The 18,682-nt window shown below is 41.3% G+C and overlaps 1 protein-coding gene across 1 annotated transcript; it reads right to left on the bottom strand.

Moving 5' to 3' along the window:
• Window positions 1-192: 192 nt before the first annotated feature.
• On the bottom strand, window positions 193-18,241 carry AMACR (alpha-methylacyl-CoA racemase). Its single transcript, XM_070587074.1, has 5 exons — window positions 15,749-18,241; window positions 13,567-13,710; window positions 12,396-12,556; window positions 7,409-7,593; window positions 193-953 (listed from the first exon to the last, which is right to left on the bottom strand). The coding sequence occupies exons 1-5, from the start codon at window positions 15,993-15,995 to the stop codon at window positions 542-544; spliced, it is 1,149 nt and encodes a 382-aa protein (XP_070443175.1). The 5' UTR covers window positions 15,996-18,241; the 3' UTR covers window positions 193-541.
• Window positions 18,242-18,682: the final 441 nt, after the last annotated feature.

Below are 18,682 nucleotides of genomic sequence, written 5' to 3'. Positions count from 1 at the left end.
AAAATTCCAATTCAAAGACACTGGTCTTTGATTTCCTTATCAAATTCAAAGGATCAGGATTTTCTATCTAAGGACATTCATTTTGGTAAATATTAGAGCCAAAAATATTTCAGTGAGTCTCAAAATGTTATTTAAGTGCTATTTAAAGGGCTTTCTTGAAAGCTTTTCACAAACTTAGAAGCATGAGTAAACTTTAGGGGAAAAAAAAGCTTTATTTAATAAAAAGCATGATGTTAACTCATTTAAAGTATATTATAAATCTTTAAGTATTTCAATATCAACAAATATAATTATCAAGTAAACTGGAAGACAGAAAAACTGCCACGGATTAGTATAGGTAAACTAAAAACATTCCTAAATCAAAAGCCATGATTAACCATTTTCACAATTCAATCATTACTGTATAATCAGTCTTATTTCTTACTTAGAAAAATTCGATGGGACCACTGTGATGGATCACGTGTCCACACCTACAATTTTGGGTATTATTCCATACCATAGATGCAGTATTCAAATTCACTTGAGCTGCGAGGCTGGAAACTTACAGATTAGCTCTTGGTTTACTACTTTCAATAATTTTATCTGAGTTAAGCTGATCAATTTCTTCCTGGCTGAACCCAAATTCTCTAAGTATCTCTTCAGTGTGTTCTCCTACAAAAGGATCCCTTTTGGAAGAAGGGATAGCTGGGGTGTTTGACAGCAGAGGTGCAGGGCGGGGACTCACACCCTGCTCCCCGTGAGTGATAAAGGAGCCTCGTTCTTTGTTATGACCGTGCTGGACAGCCTCTTCTAAAGACAGAACTGGAGTCACGCACGCATCTGTGCCATCAAAGATCCGACACCACTCTGCCTTTGTCTTCTTTGCAAATATATCTGCAAATTTCTTCTTCATTTCTGGCCAATCAGTTATGCTCATCTGATTGGGAAGTTCTTCAGACTTGAGTCCAAGTCCTGAGAGAAAAACACAATTTCTTAAATTATTATGCTTTGTGTGGAGTGATTATAATCAGTGAAGATGAGTTTGGAGCTCACCACACTGTCCCAAATAGGATGGTCGTTAAGGGTTTCTCAAATGGGTCAAAAGAAGAAATTCAAACTCATCTTGAAGTTGGAGCCAATGGCTTGAGAGAGCAGAGGTAGTAAGGGTAGCAGGACTCAAAACAGACTCTCCATTACCAAGATCTTATTATTTAATTGCATCAAAATTAGCCTATTTTTTGGCAAAAATAACCAAAACAAAAAGTAACAAATGTTGGAGAGGTTGTGGAGAAAAAGGAACCCTCATACACTGCTGGTGGGAATGCAAACTGGTGCAGCCACTATGGAAAACAGTATGGAGATTTCTCAAAAAATTAAAAATAGAAATACCATATGATCCAGCCATCCCACTACGGGGTATCTACCCAAAGAACTTGAAATCAGCAATCCGGAAAGTCCCATGCACCCCTATGTTCATTGCTGCATTATTTACAATAGCCAAGACGTGGAAGCAACCTAAGTGCCCATAAACTGATGACTAGATAAAGAAGATATGGTATATACATACAATGGAATACTACTCAGCCATAAAAAAGGATAAAATCATCCCATTCACAACAACACGGATGGACCTCTAAGGTATTATGTTAAGTGAAATAAGCCAGATAGAGAAAGACAATCTCTGTATGACTCCAGTCATATGTGGAAGTTAAACATGTAGACAAAGAGAACAGATTAGTGGCTACCAGGGGAAAGGGGAGCTGGGTGGTGGGTACAAAGGGTGAAGTGGTGAACCTACAACACGACTGACAAACAATAAGGTACAACCGAAATTTCACAAGGCTGTAAACTATCATTTCAATAAAATGTTAAAAAAAAAAAAAGTAGTCTATTTTTAATGGTCTAGGTTCCAGAAATCGATCTCTTCCCTCTGAGTAGGTTTGCAAAAAGAAATTTCCTCCTGATGTTATCATCTGTCGTATTGAATTAAAATAACCCCATATTTTATATAATGCTCCTAAACTCTATGAAAGATAAAATCTAAACAACTTTACATGACTATCTCAGTTTTCAAGGAAGAAGCCTAAAGACAAACAATTAAATTCAAAATTGCAGTTTTATAAATGATATTCATTTCTTTGTATTTTGGTCAAAGAAAAGAGCTCTAGTGATATTTGACTCACTAAGGAACAAAGGACTTGTAAAGTAACCAAAGACTCTTGCAAATCGTTCCTACAGCAAACAGGGCAGAAAGTCATCAGCCAGCCAGTCACCAACGGGGCATGCAGACCTTTCTCTCCAGCGTGAAGGGCCCTGAAGGGCCCCTCAACACACAGTGCAAAGAGGATGAAAGCATCCAGCTGGCGATTTAACAGGAAGGAGGGCTTCTTTGGCCCATGACCTGATCTGCGCTTCCTTTATTGACAAGCACCTACCCCTACAGATACACCTGAACTCTGTACTGATTAAATTATACCCAAAGGGCCACTTTACTGGGGTTTGGCGTAAATGCCATTTTTTTCCCTCATGTAAGAGGTTTTCTAAATGTTTGAAATTATGCATAACATTTTGTGTAAGTTTAGCCAAGCTAATCAAATAATTTTCACTTTTATCATCCTTTCTTTCCCTACTACACTGAAGAACAATGACTAAGTGTAGGCTGCTCTGAAAAGGTAAGAAGTCATGAACACCGCAGGCTCTCCTTAGGGTTTTGAGGGATATAGGGAAACAAGGAGAACTCACAGAGTTCTGGATTGTGGTGAAAAGACACCTGTGGGATTTATAAGTAAATTTTTCTCTATAGTCACTTGTCCCACTTAAATACCAGAAAAGATCTGGAGTTATAGTTTCAGGTCTATCACTGTAAATCTACAAAGAAATGTTCCTAAGGATACCTTTGACTTTGCTTTCTCTTTCCTGATTGCCCCAAACTCTGTGATTAAAAAACACAAAAAATGAGCAGTTAGCCAAAGTAGTGATGTAGATGGTAGCTACTATTGGAAACATCTTTGCATCCTTTTTAAACAGTTTTTTAAATTAGAAAGTGATCAGAATCATAAAACTAAATAAAACTAGCAACAATTTGTCCTCTCTGTAACAAAAATCATACTTGAGATCACACAGGTCATAGTGTGTATATGGGAAAATAGTAGAAATCAAAGGACCCCAAGTTCTACCCCTAAGTCTGCCACCCAGCTGCTCCACCGTCTCGTCATCCTTTCTCAGCCCACAATTCCCCATCCTGCCCAAGACCCTGATCGAGGCCACAGGATGAACTACCAGTGGTCTCGGGTGGGCTGTTTCCTGTGCTCTTCACATCCCTCTACGGAGCTCTGAATCCGATCTCCCATAGAAATGCAATTAGAGATTGTGGCTAGTTTCTACAGTCTAATCAATACTAAATTTGTGGTATTATAAGTCAAACACTTTCAGGGACTGGCCTGGGGACTCAGACACCATTTAAAACTTGGGAAAGTATGTTTTGATTTCCAAAAAACTACCGCACACATACTTGTACAGATATTCATACACACACACACACAAAATATTATTGTTTTAAGTACACATAATACTTTTCTGCTCTGTAACACAATATTAGGAATATATTAAGCACTCAAAAATTTATTTCTAAGTATGCAATGATATATGTACAAAGATTAATGTTAATAGATTAATAAACATTCTTATAATGAAAAACTTGAAAAAATGCAGATGAATTTGAATAAAGAAATGGTTAAGTAAATTTTAGGACAGGCACACCATATCATATGGCTACTATAAAAAAAAGGTGAGGGTAAAGCTCTTTTTTTATTGACAAGAATGTCTTGTTATATTGTTGAATAAAAAGAGATAGCTATTAATGATAAATGTTTGTAACTGTACATAATATATATAAATAACAAATTGTAAAAAATAAAATGTGTGTTTGCATGTGCATAGAAAAAATTCTGGGGAGACATCCCAAATTTTCCCAAAATGAAAGGACAAGGGAGAATTTTTACTTCTTATTTGACAAATTCTGTGTTGTTTAAATATTTTTGACTTTTTTTCATTTTTTAACATTGTGGTAAAATATGGGTAAAATTTACCATTTTAGTTATTTTTAGGTGTACAGTACTGTGGTGTTAAGTATATTTACAGTTTTCCCTCTGGCGGATTGGTTCTAGGACCCCCCCGGATACTAAAATCCACACATGTTCAAGTCCCTTATATAAAATGATTTAGTATTTGCATATAACCTACACACATTTTCCCATATACTTTAAATTGTCTCTAAATTACTTATAATACCTAATACAAAGAAAATGCTATATAAATAGTTGTTATACTGCATGGTTCAGGGAATAACGACAAGAAAAAAAAGTCTGTACAATACCTGTTCAGTATAAATGCAAACACTGTAGGCCTTTCAATCCGTGGATCTGGATGGCCAACTGTATACTGTTCTGGAACCATCACCACCATCTCTCTCCAGAACTTTTCCTCTTCCCAAACTGAAACTCTGTATCCATTAAACACTATCTCCACATTCTCCCCTCCCCCAGCCCCTGGCAACCACCATTCTACTTTCTGTCTCTATGAACCTGACAACTCTAGGCACCTCATATAAGCAGAATCAAACAGTATCTGTCCTTTTGTGACTGGTTTATTTCACTCAGCATAATGCCTTCAAAGTTCATCCACATTATAGCAGAAGTCAGAATTTCTTTTCTTTTTAAGGTTGAATAACATTCCATTGTATGTATATGCCCATTTTGCTTATCCTTTCATCTGCTGAGAGACACTTGGGTTGCTTCCATCTTTTAGTTATTGTAAATAATGCTGCTATGAACACGGATGTACAAATACCTGTTTGAGTCCCTGCTTTCGATTCTTTTGGGTATAAACCCAGCAGTGGAACTGCTGGATCATATGGTATTTCTATGTTTAATTCTTTGAGGAACCAACATACCATTTTCCACAGTGCTTGCACAATTTTACATTCCTCCAGTAATGTACAGGGTTCCAGTTTCTCCACATCCTTGTCAACACTCATTATTTCAGGTTTTCTTTTAATAATATTTTGAAATTTTAAAACAACTTTTAAAAACTCTCTATTGCTTATCTGGTTATACTACAAGAGTCCTGCCATCTCTCAATGTCATGAAATTCTCAGTCTTTTCAGATTTCTTTACCCTGGAAAGCAGCAGGGACACAGCACAGTGGCGTTCGCCTCTTACAAAAACCTTGTGTATTTATGTTCAGATCCTGAAGAGCTAAATTAAGGTAGGGTCTCAAAGATCTAAAAATACACGGTGAAATAAATGAAGCATATAATTAATACTACCTCAAAATATCATTATAGATGTGGGAGTTTGTCTAGTTGGGCCTGAGAGAGAAATAACATATATGTGATTAGTAAAAGTACTATTTTGAAAAATAAATATTGTAAAAGAAAGAAAATGCTAAGGCATTTTGGCACAGCCTATGTAGATTAAGCAAAATCTGATTTAACACGCTAAGTCTGCCTGAAGCCCAGCTAAGGATCCCTGAAGGGAAAGAGAAGGTTAAGGATACTAGAAAAGGCTTGGATGCAAAGAGAGGGGGCTGCAAAAAAAATCATAGGGTGTGATAGTTTAGACTCAGAAAGAGAACAGCCAGGAGAAGATTAGAAGCTGAGGGGCTGAAGGGCCTTATAGAAAAATGTCCCAGAAAGGCTCATTTATTGAGGTGGAGTGTGGATATTAGAAATAATTATTCCAAACATATATGTTTTAAAATAACAAGATACGCCAAGAAGGGGAGTTAACTTCTGGAATGGCAGAGCAAGAACCTTCAACAATTCGCTCCTGCATAAAAGCAACAACAACACTGGCACAAATTGTCAGAATCAACTTTTTCAAAACTCTGGAAATTAACTGAAAGCTTGCAACCATCCAAAGAGCATTTATTCAAGAAAAATGAATGAATCTCAGTAGGACTTTATGGTGTTATCACCTGCGCTAATTTCACCCCTTTCTCCCCAGCTCTGTGATAGTCTTTAAAATCAACAGGTTCCCAACTATGGTAGCTTGAAAACCAGCAGGATAACAGCCATTGGCGGGGGGAGAATGAGTTCGGAGCTCCTCAAAAATCCTACCCCCGGAAAACTGCCACTACTTGGCCTGTCTGGCAACTCCCTGAAAGGCTCATTCTCAGGGCTTGCCTTTATGTGATCTGACTCAGAGTTCACAGTGCCCTATTCCCAGCACATGTCAAAAAAAAAAAAAAATTAGTGGCAACGGTTTAAAATTGCAGCTATCAGAGATGGCACTACCTGCTGGGACTAACAAGGAGCTGACCAAAAAACTTAAAAGAAAAAAGCAAGGAATAGGATGTCCATAAGGGTATTGAAAAGTTCCAACATACTCCTGAGAGTTTAAAAGACCATGCACATGCACAGGTCCAGGGCGGCAGGCATGCGCAGAAGAGATCTGAGAAGGTCCTCATCTTTCATCTCTGGCTGACCGTGAGGCTCTGCACCAGCATGAAGTGAAGGCACAGAGCGCCTCAGAAAAGCATGGGAGACATACTGGTTCAAAGCACTTGAAGACACTGCTGTTCAAATATTAGCTGACCATCAAGCTAACTGAGCACACAGCAGTGGCTGCACACGCCAAAGAAAACAGATCCAGTCCTGGAAAGTCACTGAATAAACAAACAGCAGCAACAACAAATCCAGGACGAAGAGAAGAGGAGATCTTATTTCCAGATTGCCACATTTCATTTTTTAAAATAACCTATTTCAACAAAAAATTGTGAAGCATGCAAAGAAAAAGAAAAGTATGGCCCATACACAGAAAAAAAAGTAATCAATAGAAACTATCCCTGAGGAAGCCAGATGTTGGACTTCCTAGAAAAAAATTTTAAGTCAGCTATTTTAAATATGTCCAAAGCACTGAAGGAAACCATTTCTAAAGAATTAAAGGAAGGTATGAGAACAATGTTTCATCAAATAGAGAATATCAATAAAGAGACAAAAATTATTGAAAAAAGGAATCAAATAGAAATTCTGGAGTTGCAAAGTATGGTAACAAATGAAAACCATGAAAGGGCCTCAACAGCAGACATGAACTGCAGGAGAAAGAATCAACGAACCTGAAAAGAGGCAAGCCGAGTTTACCCAGTCTGAGGACTACTACTGAGCATGAAATGTAACGAAAACATGGAACTCCCACAAAAGGGATTACTATTGTTTTAAAACCCTGAGCTATTTCAGAGACTTGTAAAATCACCCGTCAATTTAAAAAATAGGGGAAATGCCCCACGATATAATGATGGCTCTAATTGGGTTAATTATAAAATGGATGTATAATAAAAGATATCACAAATTTCAAAAGGCCCCAAAATAGAGGCTAAAGAACATCCACAGGACAAGGAGGGTGGGGAAAGTACGTGAAATTACTTATCTTTGATCAGCAACTCATAGAACTGGGGCTCTATTGCTCCAACAGCCATGAATTCCTCGTCTGCTGTCCTATATGTTGTGTAGAAAGGAGCTCCACCATCTAACATGTTCTGTCCTCGAGGCTGTTCCCACAGGCCCATTTCCTGTGTTTGCCACAGGAAAGTACTTAGATATGCTGTTCCTTCCACCTTTGAAGACACAACACAATACGAATCCATATAATTAAACTATAAAAGCTTCATTCCTTTCTACTTGGGTTTTTTTTTTAAATATTGAATAAAAATGTATAGGAAGATTATATCCAATTATACAACTTCTTTGGGATTTCGAGAAAGCCAGCAGAGTAGGTTTATGGCAGAGGGAGTTCCTGCACTATCGAGTTCAGAAAACACTGTTCAGAAAAGACTCAGAAGCAGCTATTTTTGTTCTTCCTTTCAAATAAGATTGGCAAAATGTTGATAATTTTTGAAGCTAGGTAAGGGTATATGGAAGTTCATTCTATATTCTCTTTACTTACATATATGTTAAAAATTCTCAGGACAAAAAGTTAAAAATAAAGCAAAAAGGTTTTTAAAAATCCACTGTCTGATCTCAATTCCTATAAACATATATACACAGACATATGAAGCATATCACATTTTAAAGGTAAATCACACTACAATTAAATTTAACTTACTCTAGTTGGAGTCTAAGCCCAAGAAAATTATAATTGAGTATTTAATATATTTTAACTTTAATATCACTAGGAAATTACAAAATGAACATAACAATATGGGTGGCAGGTATATGGGTTTTGTGAGTCCAGATAAACTAGTTTGGGAATGCCAACTTCTCGCTGAGTCCAGGAGTGAGAACAGGAATGGATTCGCATCTTCAGGGATGAGTATCACAAGGCTGGATGCACTGCGCTATCTAAAGACAACCACTTCCCTGTCCTTGTAGCTTTCTGATCCTAATGATTCCAGCACCCCAGGGAGAAGACCATCAAAGCATCCTTGTCTCTGAGGTTGCCAATAGAGAGGCCACATTCCAACAGTGAGCACGCAATTTCCCACAGTTACTGGCTATGAAACAAATGCAAAATATATCTTCAATACATCCCAAATTTCCCTTTTAACTTGAATTCTCATGTACACCTGAATTCAGGGTTTGGACATTTGTCATTACCAAATAGTGGAGTTTGTATAAGTGGCCTATGGTGGTGCTTTTTTTTGAAACTGGGTTATGTAGATTTTAGAGAGTCCCCACATTTATACCTATACATACACCTACACAAATACATATAATGATACACACACACACACACACACACACATATATATACACATATAATGTCTTTTATGTAATGGATGTACTCACGAGTTTGCTGAAAAAAGATGCACCGACAGAGTTCAGAGTCTAGTTTGACCCCCTCAGGACACAAACAGGCTCTAATCTAATCCTACTTTATTTAGTGCCACAGGAGGATACAGGATAAGGAATATAGCAGTTACAATCCTCATCTCATCACAAGGCCACTGAGGCACACGCCTTCTCTGGCCCCCTCACCCACATGTAGGGAATGCTGCCACAGAGGAGAGCCCCTTGAGACAGGGAAACTGCAGCCTCCATTTCCCAACCTTCTAGATGGTTCTCACCTTATAGACCCACGACCTGCATGCCAACATGCAGCCCTAGCCCCCAGGTCAGGCGCACTCCCCCAGACCAGGAGTAAACAAGGCAAAACAGACCCCGCGTTCCAAAGTTATCTTCACTCTACACTTTCCAAGGAAACACTACTATGAAGAGACGACTCCAGGTCATCACAGGCAGGCATGAGTCAAGGATTCTGCTGCTAAAAACATCTGAAACTACTGGCCTAGAAGAATAAGGTATCTGCTCCCCCTGATCAGCTTCTACAAGTATGTGAATCACAAGGGTTCCCAGAGATGGGGAAGTAATGAACACAATGCTTTATGATCCATCGGGTCTGGAGGAATTAGCCAACACCACAATACCCTAACACAAACATGAACCTTGCATAAAGTTTACAGTGTATTCACATACACTAATACCTGAATATCTTCCTAATTGTCATGTAATTCTGATTAGACAATCTGATGAAAGCAGTAATTATCCTTTATTTAAATTTGACTATAAAAAAGCAATTACATGTCATTAGTAAATTATTCAGATTATTACTAAATATGCAGTAGTTAATCCTAACTTCTTAAAACTCTCAAGGCCTCATGGTTGTTCTCAGTGCATTCCTTTGGCACCACAGGGAGCGTGCCCACAGGGCAGCCGAGTGCAGTGGCCGAAAGCATGGCTTTCATGCCCACGAAAGTGTCAAACTGCCCGGGTGCAGAGATTCGGACCCTTTGCAGCCACCTGCTTCAGGAGAAGGCTGTGGGCCTCTCCACGGCGGAAAGTCTTCACAGGCCTTCAGAAGCCTGAGAGCCTTCCGGGAGGACGCCTCCTTCGGGTGGTCGCGTGGATCAAAGGAGGGGAGATGACGTGAAGCACTGAGCCTCGCCCTCGGCGCACGGTAAGTTGACAGCAGGTGCTGCTGCCGCTCCGGTGCGAGCTGGGCCTGGGCCGGGACTGGCCAGGAGCCGCCGATGAAAACACCAGTCACACTCCGCTCCTGCTGAAGTCACGTCGGAGATGGACGCAAGGACAATGTGACTGTACCCTGATGACAGGCTCACAGGACACAGAAACAGGACAGGGCAGCAAGGGATTAGGCCTCGAGGAGACGGAAGCACAAACCAAGGCCCCGAGATGAGGGACTCTGGTCGGAAATGGCCTTTGCAAAGGTCACCAATGACAAACCCAATCTACACCGTTTGGTTTTAAACTCTCGAGGTCTCCATCAACTTCTGACCCTCTTCGGACTTTCTCTTTCCTTCCCTTTCATGACAACGCTCCCTGTGGCTCTCCACGTCCCTCTCCTTAGCCCTGGCTTCTCCTCTTCTGCCCTCTCACTCCTCAAACGCCGGTGTTCTATCCCCTTCCCTAGCAGACCACATGGCTCCCAAATGCCTCTGAAATCTGTTTCTAGTCCCTAACTTTACGTATTCCATTGGATATCTGAAAGGCACTTCAAACTTGAAATGACCAAAACTGAATGCCTTTCTTCTAATAATAATAACAAAACCAAACTCCTATGGAGTGCCTCCTCTATGCCAGACACTGAACAATGGATGAACTCATTTAATTCTCTAACAATGCTATGAAGTAGATACCATTATTATCTCCATTCTACAAAGAAGGAAACTAAGGCACAGGGAGATTAAGTAACTTTCCCAAGATCACAGAGCTATGAAGTGGCAGAGCTGAGGTGGAGGAAGTCAGCTGCCAGTCGGTGCTCTTGACCATTGTGCCACACTGCTTCTTCCTTCAATGGTCTTCCCCCAAGGTGCCACTGACACCATCCACCAGGTAGTCCAAGCCAGAAATAGGGGAGCCATCCATGATTCCTCCCTCTCCCCTCATTGCCAACGCATCACCAAATCTCAGAAATTGTACATCTCAACTATCACTCAATCCAGACCCATTCTACCATTACTGACTTTGGCACTTGCCCTTAGCTCACAGCAATAACCCGGTAACTGTCCCTCGGCCTCCAGTCTTGTCTCCATGCCACCTCCAAAGATCTGTCCAAGGCAAATGTGTCGTTGTGCTGGATTGAACTCTTACCAACTAGTTGTGAGAACTCAGGCAAATTTCTAGGATTCAGTTTCCTCCTCTTTAAAATAATAACGTATTCCAGGTGAAATTGTTGTTTTGAGGATTAGGAGAAATCACACAGGGAAGGAGCTCAGGATAACATGAGGCACACGCTCAGCGTGTGACAGTGAAGAAACCGAAGCATGATGAGGTCATAGTCTCCCTTACACAATGCAGAAGGAAGGACGTCTGGACTGGCCCGTTTGACTTCGGCACCCTTAAGGGGTGACCTTCTCTATCTGCTATGGGAGGCTTCCTGAGCCCTGTTTTGAATGAGGATTGCTTGAAAAGTATATTCTAAGCACAAGGGAGAGTGTGCAGAAAATTGCTAAAACACAACACAGGAATCAGGTGAGTCAGGAAAAGTTTAGAAAACTGACTCCACAAACAGATGATCAAAATTTGACATTCTGACACATGTAAATTAGGAGATGAGGCTATTTTAAAGAAAAGGATATCCCTGGTAACTTGGATTCAATCTTCAAATCTCACTTATCTCTTGAAGTGTTCAGAAAAAGATCTGAGGCAGCCATCTACGGTACAGTAGCCCCCCCCTTATACACAGTTTTGCTTTCCGCAACTTTGGTTACCTGAGGTCAACCATGGTCTGAAAATATTAAATGGAAAATTCCAGAAATAAACAATTCCTAAGTTTTAAATTGTGAGTCGTTCTGCATAGCATTATGGAATCTCCCATCGCCCCACTCTATCCCGCCTGGGACGTGAATTGTCCCTTTGTCCAGGACATCCACGCTGTATACACAACCTGCCTGTTAGTCACTTAGTAGTGTCTGGGTGATCAGATCAACTGTTGCAGTATTACACTGCTGGTGTTCAAATAACCCTTATTTTACTTAATAACGGCTCCAAATCCCGAGTAATGATGCTGGCAATTCGGAGATGCCCATGAGAAGCCAGGAAGGACTTTCTTGAAGTGAAAAAGTGAAAGTTGTTGAGTTAATAAGGAAAGAAAAAAAATCGCATGCTGAGGTTGCTAAGATCTACAGTAACTTTTATTACAGTATATTTGTATAATTGTTCCATTTTATTATTAGTTATTGTTTTAATCTCTTTCTGTGCCTAATTTATAAATTAAACTTTATGATAGGTATGTATGTACAGGAAAAAACATGGCATATATAAGGTTCAGTACTATCCGTCGTTGCAGGCATCTATGGGGGGGCGGGGGGTCTTGGAACACATCCCCTGAGAATAAGGGGGGATCTACTGTACTTAAGAAGAACGGGTGGGCTTATCATTTCCCCCAAATATCACTTACCATGTTTGCGTCAATGACTTGACCTTTGCCAGAGCGTGTACGTTCAAAAAGAGCCATCATGATGCCCAGCGCACACATGAGGCCACCACCACCAAAGTCAGCCAGTAGATTCAGCGGAGCACATGGCTTGTCACCACTTTTGCCAAGTTTTGACAGAACACCTACACCATTTAAAAAAATCGGGGAAAGTTAACTGTAAATTTAACGTCTCTTTTAAATAAATACATGAACATCTTAGAGGAGTAACCAATCACTCTAGTTGCTGACATAAGTGAACACTAGTACCTAATGCTTTTCCAAATCTAAACCTATTCGGCATATTTATAAACAGGATTTCCCTCCAACAAGGCTCCTTGTTTTGTTTTTTTCCTTCTCTAAAACTTTATTCCAACTAACATTTTCAGAATTTTACTGCTAAGTTTATACTCACTGAGTTTTGGGAAAAAATGATTTGTTATCAACTTAGCTTATGGTTTAACAACAGTATAATGCACCTCCATGCTTATTAGAAAGAGATGCAAGAAAATAATCAAATACAAGAAAGAAAAGCAATTAAATTTTAAAATAGATGAAAAAATCCAATTCTATACTCACTCTTTTCCTCAACCTTTCAATGTATATTCACACAAAATTAGAGACTTTCTTTACTCAACAACATACAGTCTGTAGAATTCTAGAATCAGGCCATTCTAACACATGTTCTTACAGGCCAACACTTCAATAAAGTGAGATCACAACCTGAAAAACAGGCTTTTTCTAGTATTCATACAAGTCTAAAATGGTAACTCAGGCAATGATTCACAAAGACGGCGTGAAGAGTGGGGTCAGAATCAAATTATATCAGCATTTTCAAACTCTAGAGCCACCATCATTATTACCACCAACTCTCTTATTTGTAGCAGGGGCTTGCCTGAGAATTGACTCCACAAATGTAGTAAGTAAATGTGACTAGTGAGAGTATATTATCCATCAAATGTGTTAAGACAGGGGGAAAAGGGTTGACAATGATTGTTCCGAGACAAACTCATCCGTTTTAAACAACCATACTCTCCTTATTGATTCTGATAAATATTTCAATCTTCCCCCTTAAAAATTCTTTTTCCTTAGTAGAACTGTAGATCTTGACTGGGAACAAAATAAAAAGTATAGAGAAATTATTTTTTTAACATACCCGACAAAGCCAAATAGTTGATATCATGGCCTGCTAACCTAGAGAACCTCCCCAACTGGCCAAATCCACTCAACCTGGCATAGATAAGACTTGGATTCTCCCTCTGCAGAATCTCCGGGCCCAGCTGGAGTTTTTCCATGACACCTTAAGAGAAAAGTAACAATTTTTTGTTAAGCAAGCATGAATTGAGGATGGGTATAATCCCTTCTCTCTGGCAAACATAAAACAGCACTCATACAAGTAATACTAATGTTTGTTGCAGGTTTGTAGCGTGTTTCCAGTAATTAAGGACCCAAAGAGCAAGGCCACCATTTCTGGAATGTGTGGCTTCTGCCTCAGAAGGCTATTTCCTTCCAGCACTTGCCTGTTTCCCTTCAGTCACATCCAAGCTTCTTCAAGCCCCATAGTGGGCATTTCATCCCTTTAGTCTGTCCCTTTATAAAACCCTCTCCTTAGTAATTAGAAATGGTTTGTTCTCCTGCAATAGTTACCCGGGGTCTTTATTTGGTCAAAAATTCACTTTTGAACACTGCTCTTCCTTTTAGGACCTTTGCTTCTACGCCCGCATTAGTGCCTACCACCTTCTACCTCATGCTGTACTTATGTATGTATATATTCCATCTTCCCTATCAGCTCAGGAGCGACTCTGGTGGAATTCATGCTTGATCTGTTTCCACAAGCCTCTAAAGAACCCAGCATCAAAACCCTCACAGAAAGGCTCAGTAAATATCCATGGAAAGGTTAGCTACGAAGGCACCTAAGATCTCTTAAGGTCTCAGCAAGTACCATATTCATTGCACAAAATCTAAGCAACTGACACCTAGTCTCCTGGGATTAAAAGCAATAAAGATTACATACTAAATTCACTGTCTTTCTTCCTAACGTTATGATATACTACAACGGTCCTCTAGTCCTCTTCCTAAACACCAGCCATAATCCCTCACCTGGCAGCTACACCTGTATCCACAGTGGTATTTTCCTCCTAATCGTAAGACTTTGAACAAATTATCTAACCATGTTGACTCTCCTTCATCTTCAAATGGGACACGGTTAAACTACGATATAATCCTAATTGTTAAATTATTATTACTACAATCCTCAAATCTAGCTGTAAGGGTAAATGGGGTCACATTTAAACACACCTGGTGCCCCAGAGACATTCAATTCATTCACCAAACATTTACTGATTTCCTGTTATGTACCAGGCAAAGCTTGGGATGTGTGCTTGCAGATAACTCTGGCAGCTGTCTGAGAATGGATCCGAGCAGTGTTAGATCCAAACATCATCTTTGAAAAAGGTTGTCACGACACTATCAAGGAAGCTGCAGCAGGTATGGAGAGAAGGGATGCTTAGTTATAGAAAGGAAGAAGAATGAACGGATTCGTGATAACTGAAAGCAAGTGGAGAGAAAGATTTGGAGTCACAGAGGAAGCGCAAGTTTCTGATTCAGGCAATTGGGTGGCTACGGCTTCCATTCCCTGAGATAAATAATTCAGAAGGAGGCGATATCACCTTAGGAAGAAAGGTGACGGGCTTGGTTTGGGATTTCTGGAAGCTGCAGTGGCTGGAGGACAGCCAGATAGAAATGTGCAGGACCTGGGGATCCCAGCGGTCTGAGGCACTAACACGGGGGGTACACTTACGGATTCGGGCATCATCTGTCTATAAAAGGTGAAAACAGTGGGAATGGATAAGGCGGCTCCAGGAAACAGAGTGTAGAGTAAACGAAACTGAGCTGAAGGGGAACTTGGGAATACCAGCATTTAAGACAGGGAGTGCTGGGTCCGTGGATGGCTTTCGAGGGTACACAGAACCCCAAAACTGTAGCAAAATGACTAAATCCTATATGCAATTTTCCCAGGAGAGAATTTACGTCTTTCATTATTCTCACAGGGTTCCTAACCGTCAAATAATCAAGAAAGGCAAATATAAATAGGAGGTGAGGAAAAAAGAGGCACTTGGAAAGAGTCGAGAGTTATAACGCGAACAAGGGCATCCGCGGTATCTCGGATCCCAAGTAGGAAGATCGTCCCGAGGGGCGAATGATCAACAGTATCAAATGCAACACAAAGTCTAGAAAGGCAGGGACGGGATGGGTTCACGTGGCAACAGGGCAAAGGAGCGGCGGGCACAGCCTCAGTCCGAACAGTCCGGCCCCCTCCCTTCGCAGGCTGGGCTCACCGGCGCGGAAAGGATCCAGCACCACGTCCGCCCGCGTGCACAGGCGCCGCAGCACCGCCGCTCCCCGCGGCCGCTTCAGGTCCAGGGCCAGCGAGCGCTTGCCCCGGGCCAGGTAGCTTGTGCCGCCGCGGACGCCGGTCCGGTCCACACGCACCACTTGCGCCCCGAAGTCCGCCAGGACCATACCGCAGAACGGGCCGGGCACCAGGCCGGCCAGCTCCAGAACCCGGACGCCCCGCAGCGCCATGGCGCGCCGCCTCTCCACCCGCAGGAGAATACGGAGCGACTGCCACCAGGGCCACCCAAGCCTGGCGCACGGCCCCGAGCGCGCACTGCCCCTATGTGCGCCTGCGCGCCGCCGCGGAGTCTGCGCAGTGGTGTGTCCTCCCGCCCGGCGCCGCACGTCAAGGGTTTACTCTTCTTGCTGCCAAGTCCTGAGCTGTCCCCAGAGCTTGGCCTGTCGAGCTCAGGCCTGTGGCCGCCCTCTCAGGACGCTTTTATTTCCACCGTTGTGCCATTTCAGTCCCTACGCGAGCCCGGGCCCGGAGAAATAAAAAGTACGTAGATATTTAGAAACAATGCTATTTTCTTCCGTAGGCTACAGGGTGCCTCCTTCAGCGCCCCTACTTCGTAGCCACCCGATGATTTCATCCACAAGTAGCTTGCGAGTCCTTCTAGATGCGCTCAATTTTGAGTTAAAAACTTTGTGGATTACATGCCTTTAAGAAAAAGTTCAAGCTGCACTAAGGAATGTGTAATATTAGAAGAACAAAAGAGCGGGCGGTGCTCATCAGAGCCGAATGAGAAACTTTACAAATACTTTTGATTTGTCACCTGACATTTCTATGGATTATTAGGGTTTCTAGTTTTTAATTTTAATGCACAATCTTTTTTTTTTTTTTTTAAGTGCAATATAATCACAAATAGCCCCACTACTTGAGCCAAACAGGAGGTGCTCAGGGGTGCTCTGCCAAAAGGAGCTGGGAAGAGAGTTATAGAGAAAAGGCAGGAAGCGAAGCAAGGAAATTGGCTGTACCGTCAGGCCTTGGCTGTTTGTGATTGGTTTTCTTAGGGTCTGGTTTGTAACCTTGAGACATTTACAAGATTAGAGTTTGGATTGTTTGGGTAGGCTGCCAAGGGGTTAGAGCCACATCAGTTTAATGGCCTGTTTGTTTAACACCACCTTGTTGCTCTCTATCCCATGTTCCTACCTTTGTTCAGGCAGAAGATTCCTTACCACTCCTCTTGTTTTATTTTTATTTTGAGAAACTAAAACAGAAAAAGAAGATTACAAAGAATGCTATAGCAGACATCCAGACTGACACGTTAGTATTTTTTCATATTTGCTTCCAGTCTGTTTTTCTAAAAAATAAACAGTACAGATATCGCTTGAGCTAACACCCAGGATCAGGTTGACATGAAATCAGGGATCTTACCCAGCATCAAGCCTTACTAATGAATTCAGAGATATGGGTCATGGAGAGGCTCAGACAAAGCAGAGGTCTGAGAAATCTCACCTAACTTTACAGGTCCTTCCTTCCTGCGTTGGACACAATACCCCCTGTTACAAGTTGAGTTGTGTCCCTTTAAAATTCATATATTGAAATCCTAAGCCCTGGTACCCGAAGATGTGACTGTGCTTGGAGATAGGGCCTGTAAGGAGGTAATTAAGATAAAGTGAGGTCATATGGGTGGGTCCCAATCCCATAAGACTGGTGGCCTTATAAGAAAAGAAGATTAGGACAAGAACAACACAGATGAAAGACAACCATGTGAGGACACAGCAGAACATGGCTATCTGTAAGCCAAGGAGCCAGGCCTCAGAAGAAACCAAAACTGCTGACACCTTCATTTTGGACTGTCAGACTCCAGAACTGTGAGAAAACAAAGTTCTCTTGTTTAAACTACCCTGTCTGCGGTATTGTATTGTGGCAGGCCTAGCAAGCTAATACACCCTCTGACCCACAATTATGGATGAAGTCTTTAATGAGGTTCTCGAATCACCTAACAGACTTCAGTTTATATCCCAAGAATTATTTAGCTGTGGAACCATGCTTCCTAGATTCTCGGTTTATTTAGCATAAGTAATCCCATGGCCAGGGATATCCTAAGTGCATTCAGTAGATAAATTCTCTTCCTCCTAGCAAATGCCATTCGTCTATGTATCCAAGGTCCAACTGACAAGGAGAGTCACTCACCTTTTTCTTCATCCCTCTAGTACATCTCTGTACTAAAAGGAGTAAATAGATCATAGGTGATGCGGGGTCGGCGAGCTGAAGAGTCGAAAGAAAGATTTCTTGGGCTCTCAAGGTCTGGCAGTAGTGCTCTTTTATTTAGAGAATAGTATGGAATAGCATGGGGACAGGACCCATGGGCAGTAAAGAGCTGCTGCAATGTGTTGAGGGTTAGGGCTAAATTTATAAGGCATGGGTACGTGACTTATTTTTACTAGACAAAGAAAAGATGATGTAAAAAGTCATTAAATGGTTTCAGTGCCGATGGGGTCTGGTTATTGTGTGGTCATATAACTTTAGATATGAATCTGGTCCTATAGATCAGCATGTAGGCCAGGATGCCCTGGGCTTCTCTCCCTGGGGCAGCCCTAATCCACACCATAAAATCCATCGGGTCATATAGATTGGCATGTAGGCCAGGTCACCTTGGGCTTCTCTACCTGGGGTAGTCTTGATCTACATCAATAGGTACCGGCTTTTAACTCCTTCCACAGCTAAAGCCTCCTCTACCTACCACCCACAGTTACATTTCTTTGCCCCCCACCCCCACTATTCAAGACACAAGCACTCCCATGATTTTGATATTGTTTGACTAAACAAAATGTATTATTTGTGGTTTTAATTTACGTAAATGATGTTACGTGGCACTAACTGTCCTGAAGTTGATTTTGCACTCTATCTTACGTTAACTGCTGTCCTC

The sequence above is a fragment of the Equus przewalskii genome, chromosome 20 (assembly GCF_037783145.1).
Source record: "Equus przewalskii isolate Varuska chromosome 20, EquPr2, whole genome shotgun sequence".
Taxonomy (NCBI): Eukaryota; Metazoa; Chordata; class Mammalia; order Perissodactyla; family Equidae; genus Equus; species Equus przewalskii.
Note: the sequence above shows the minus strand (reverse complement) of the source record. Positions and strands in the feature narration are given on the sequence as shown.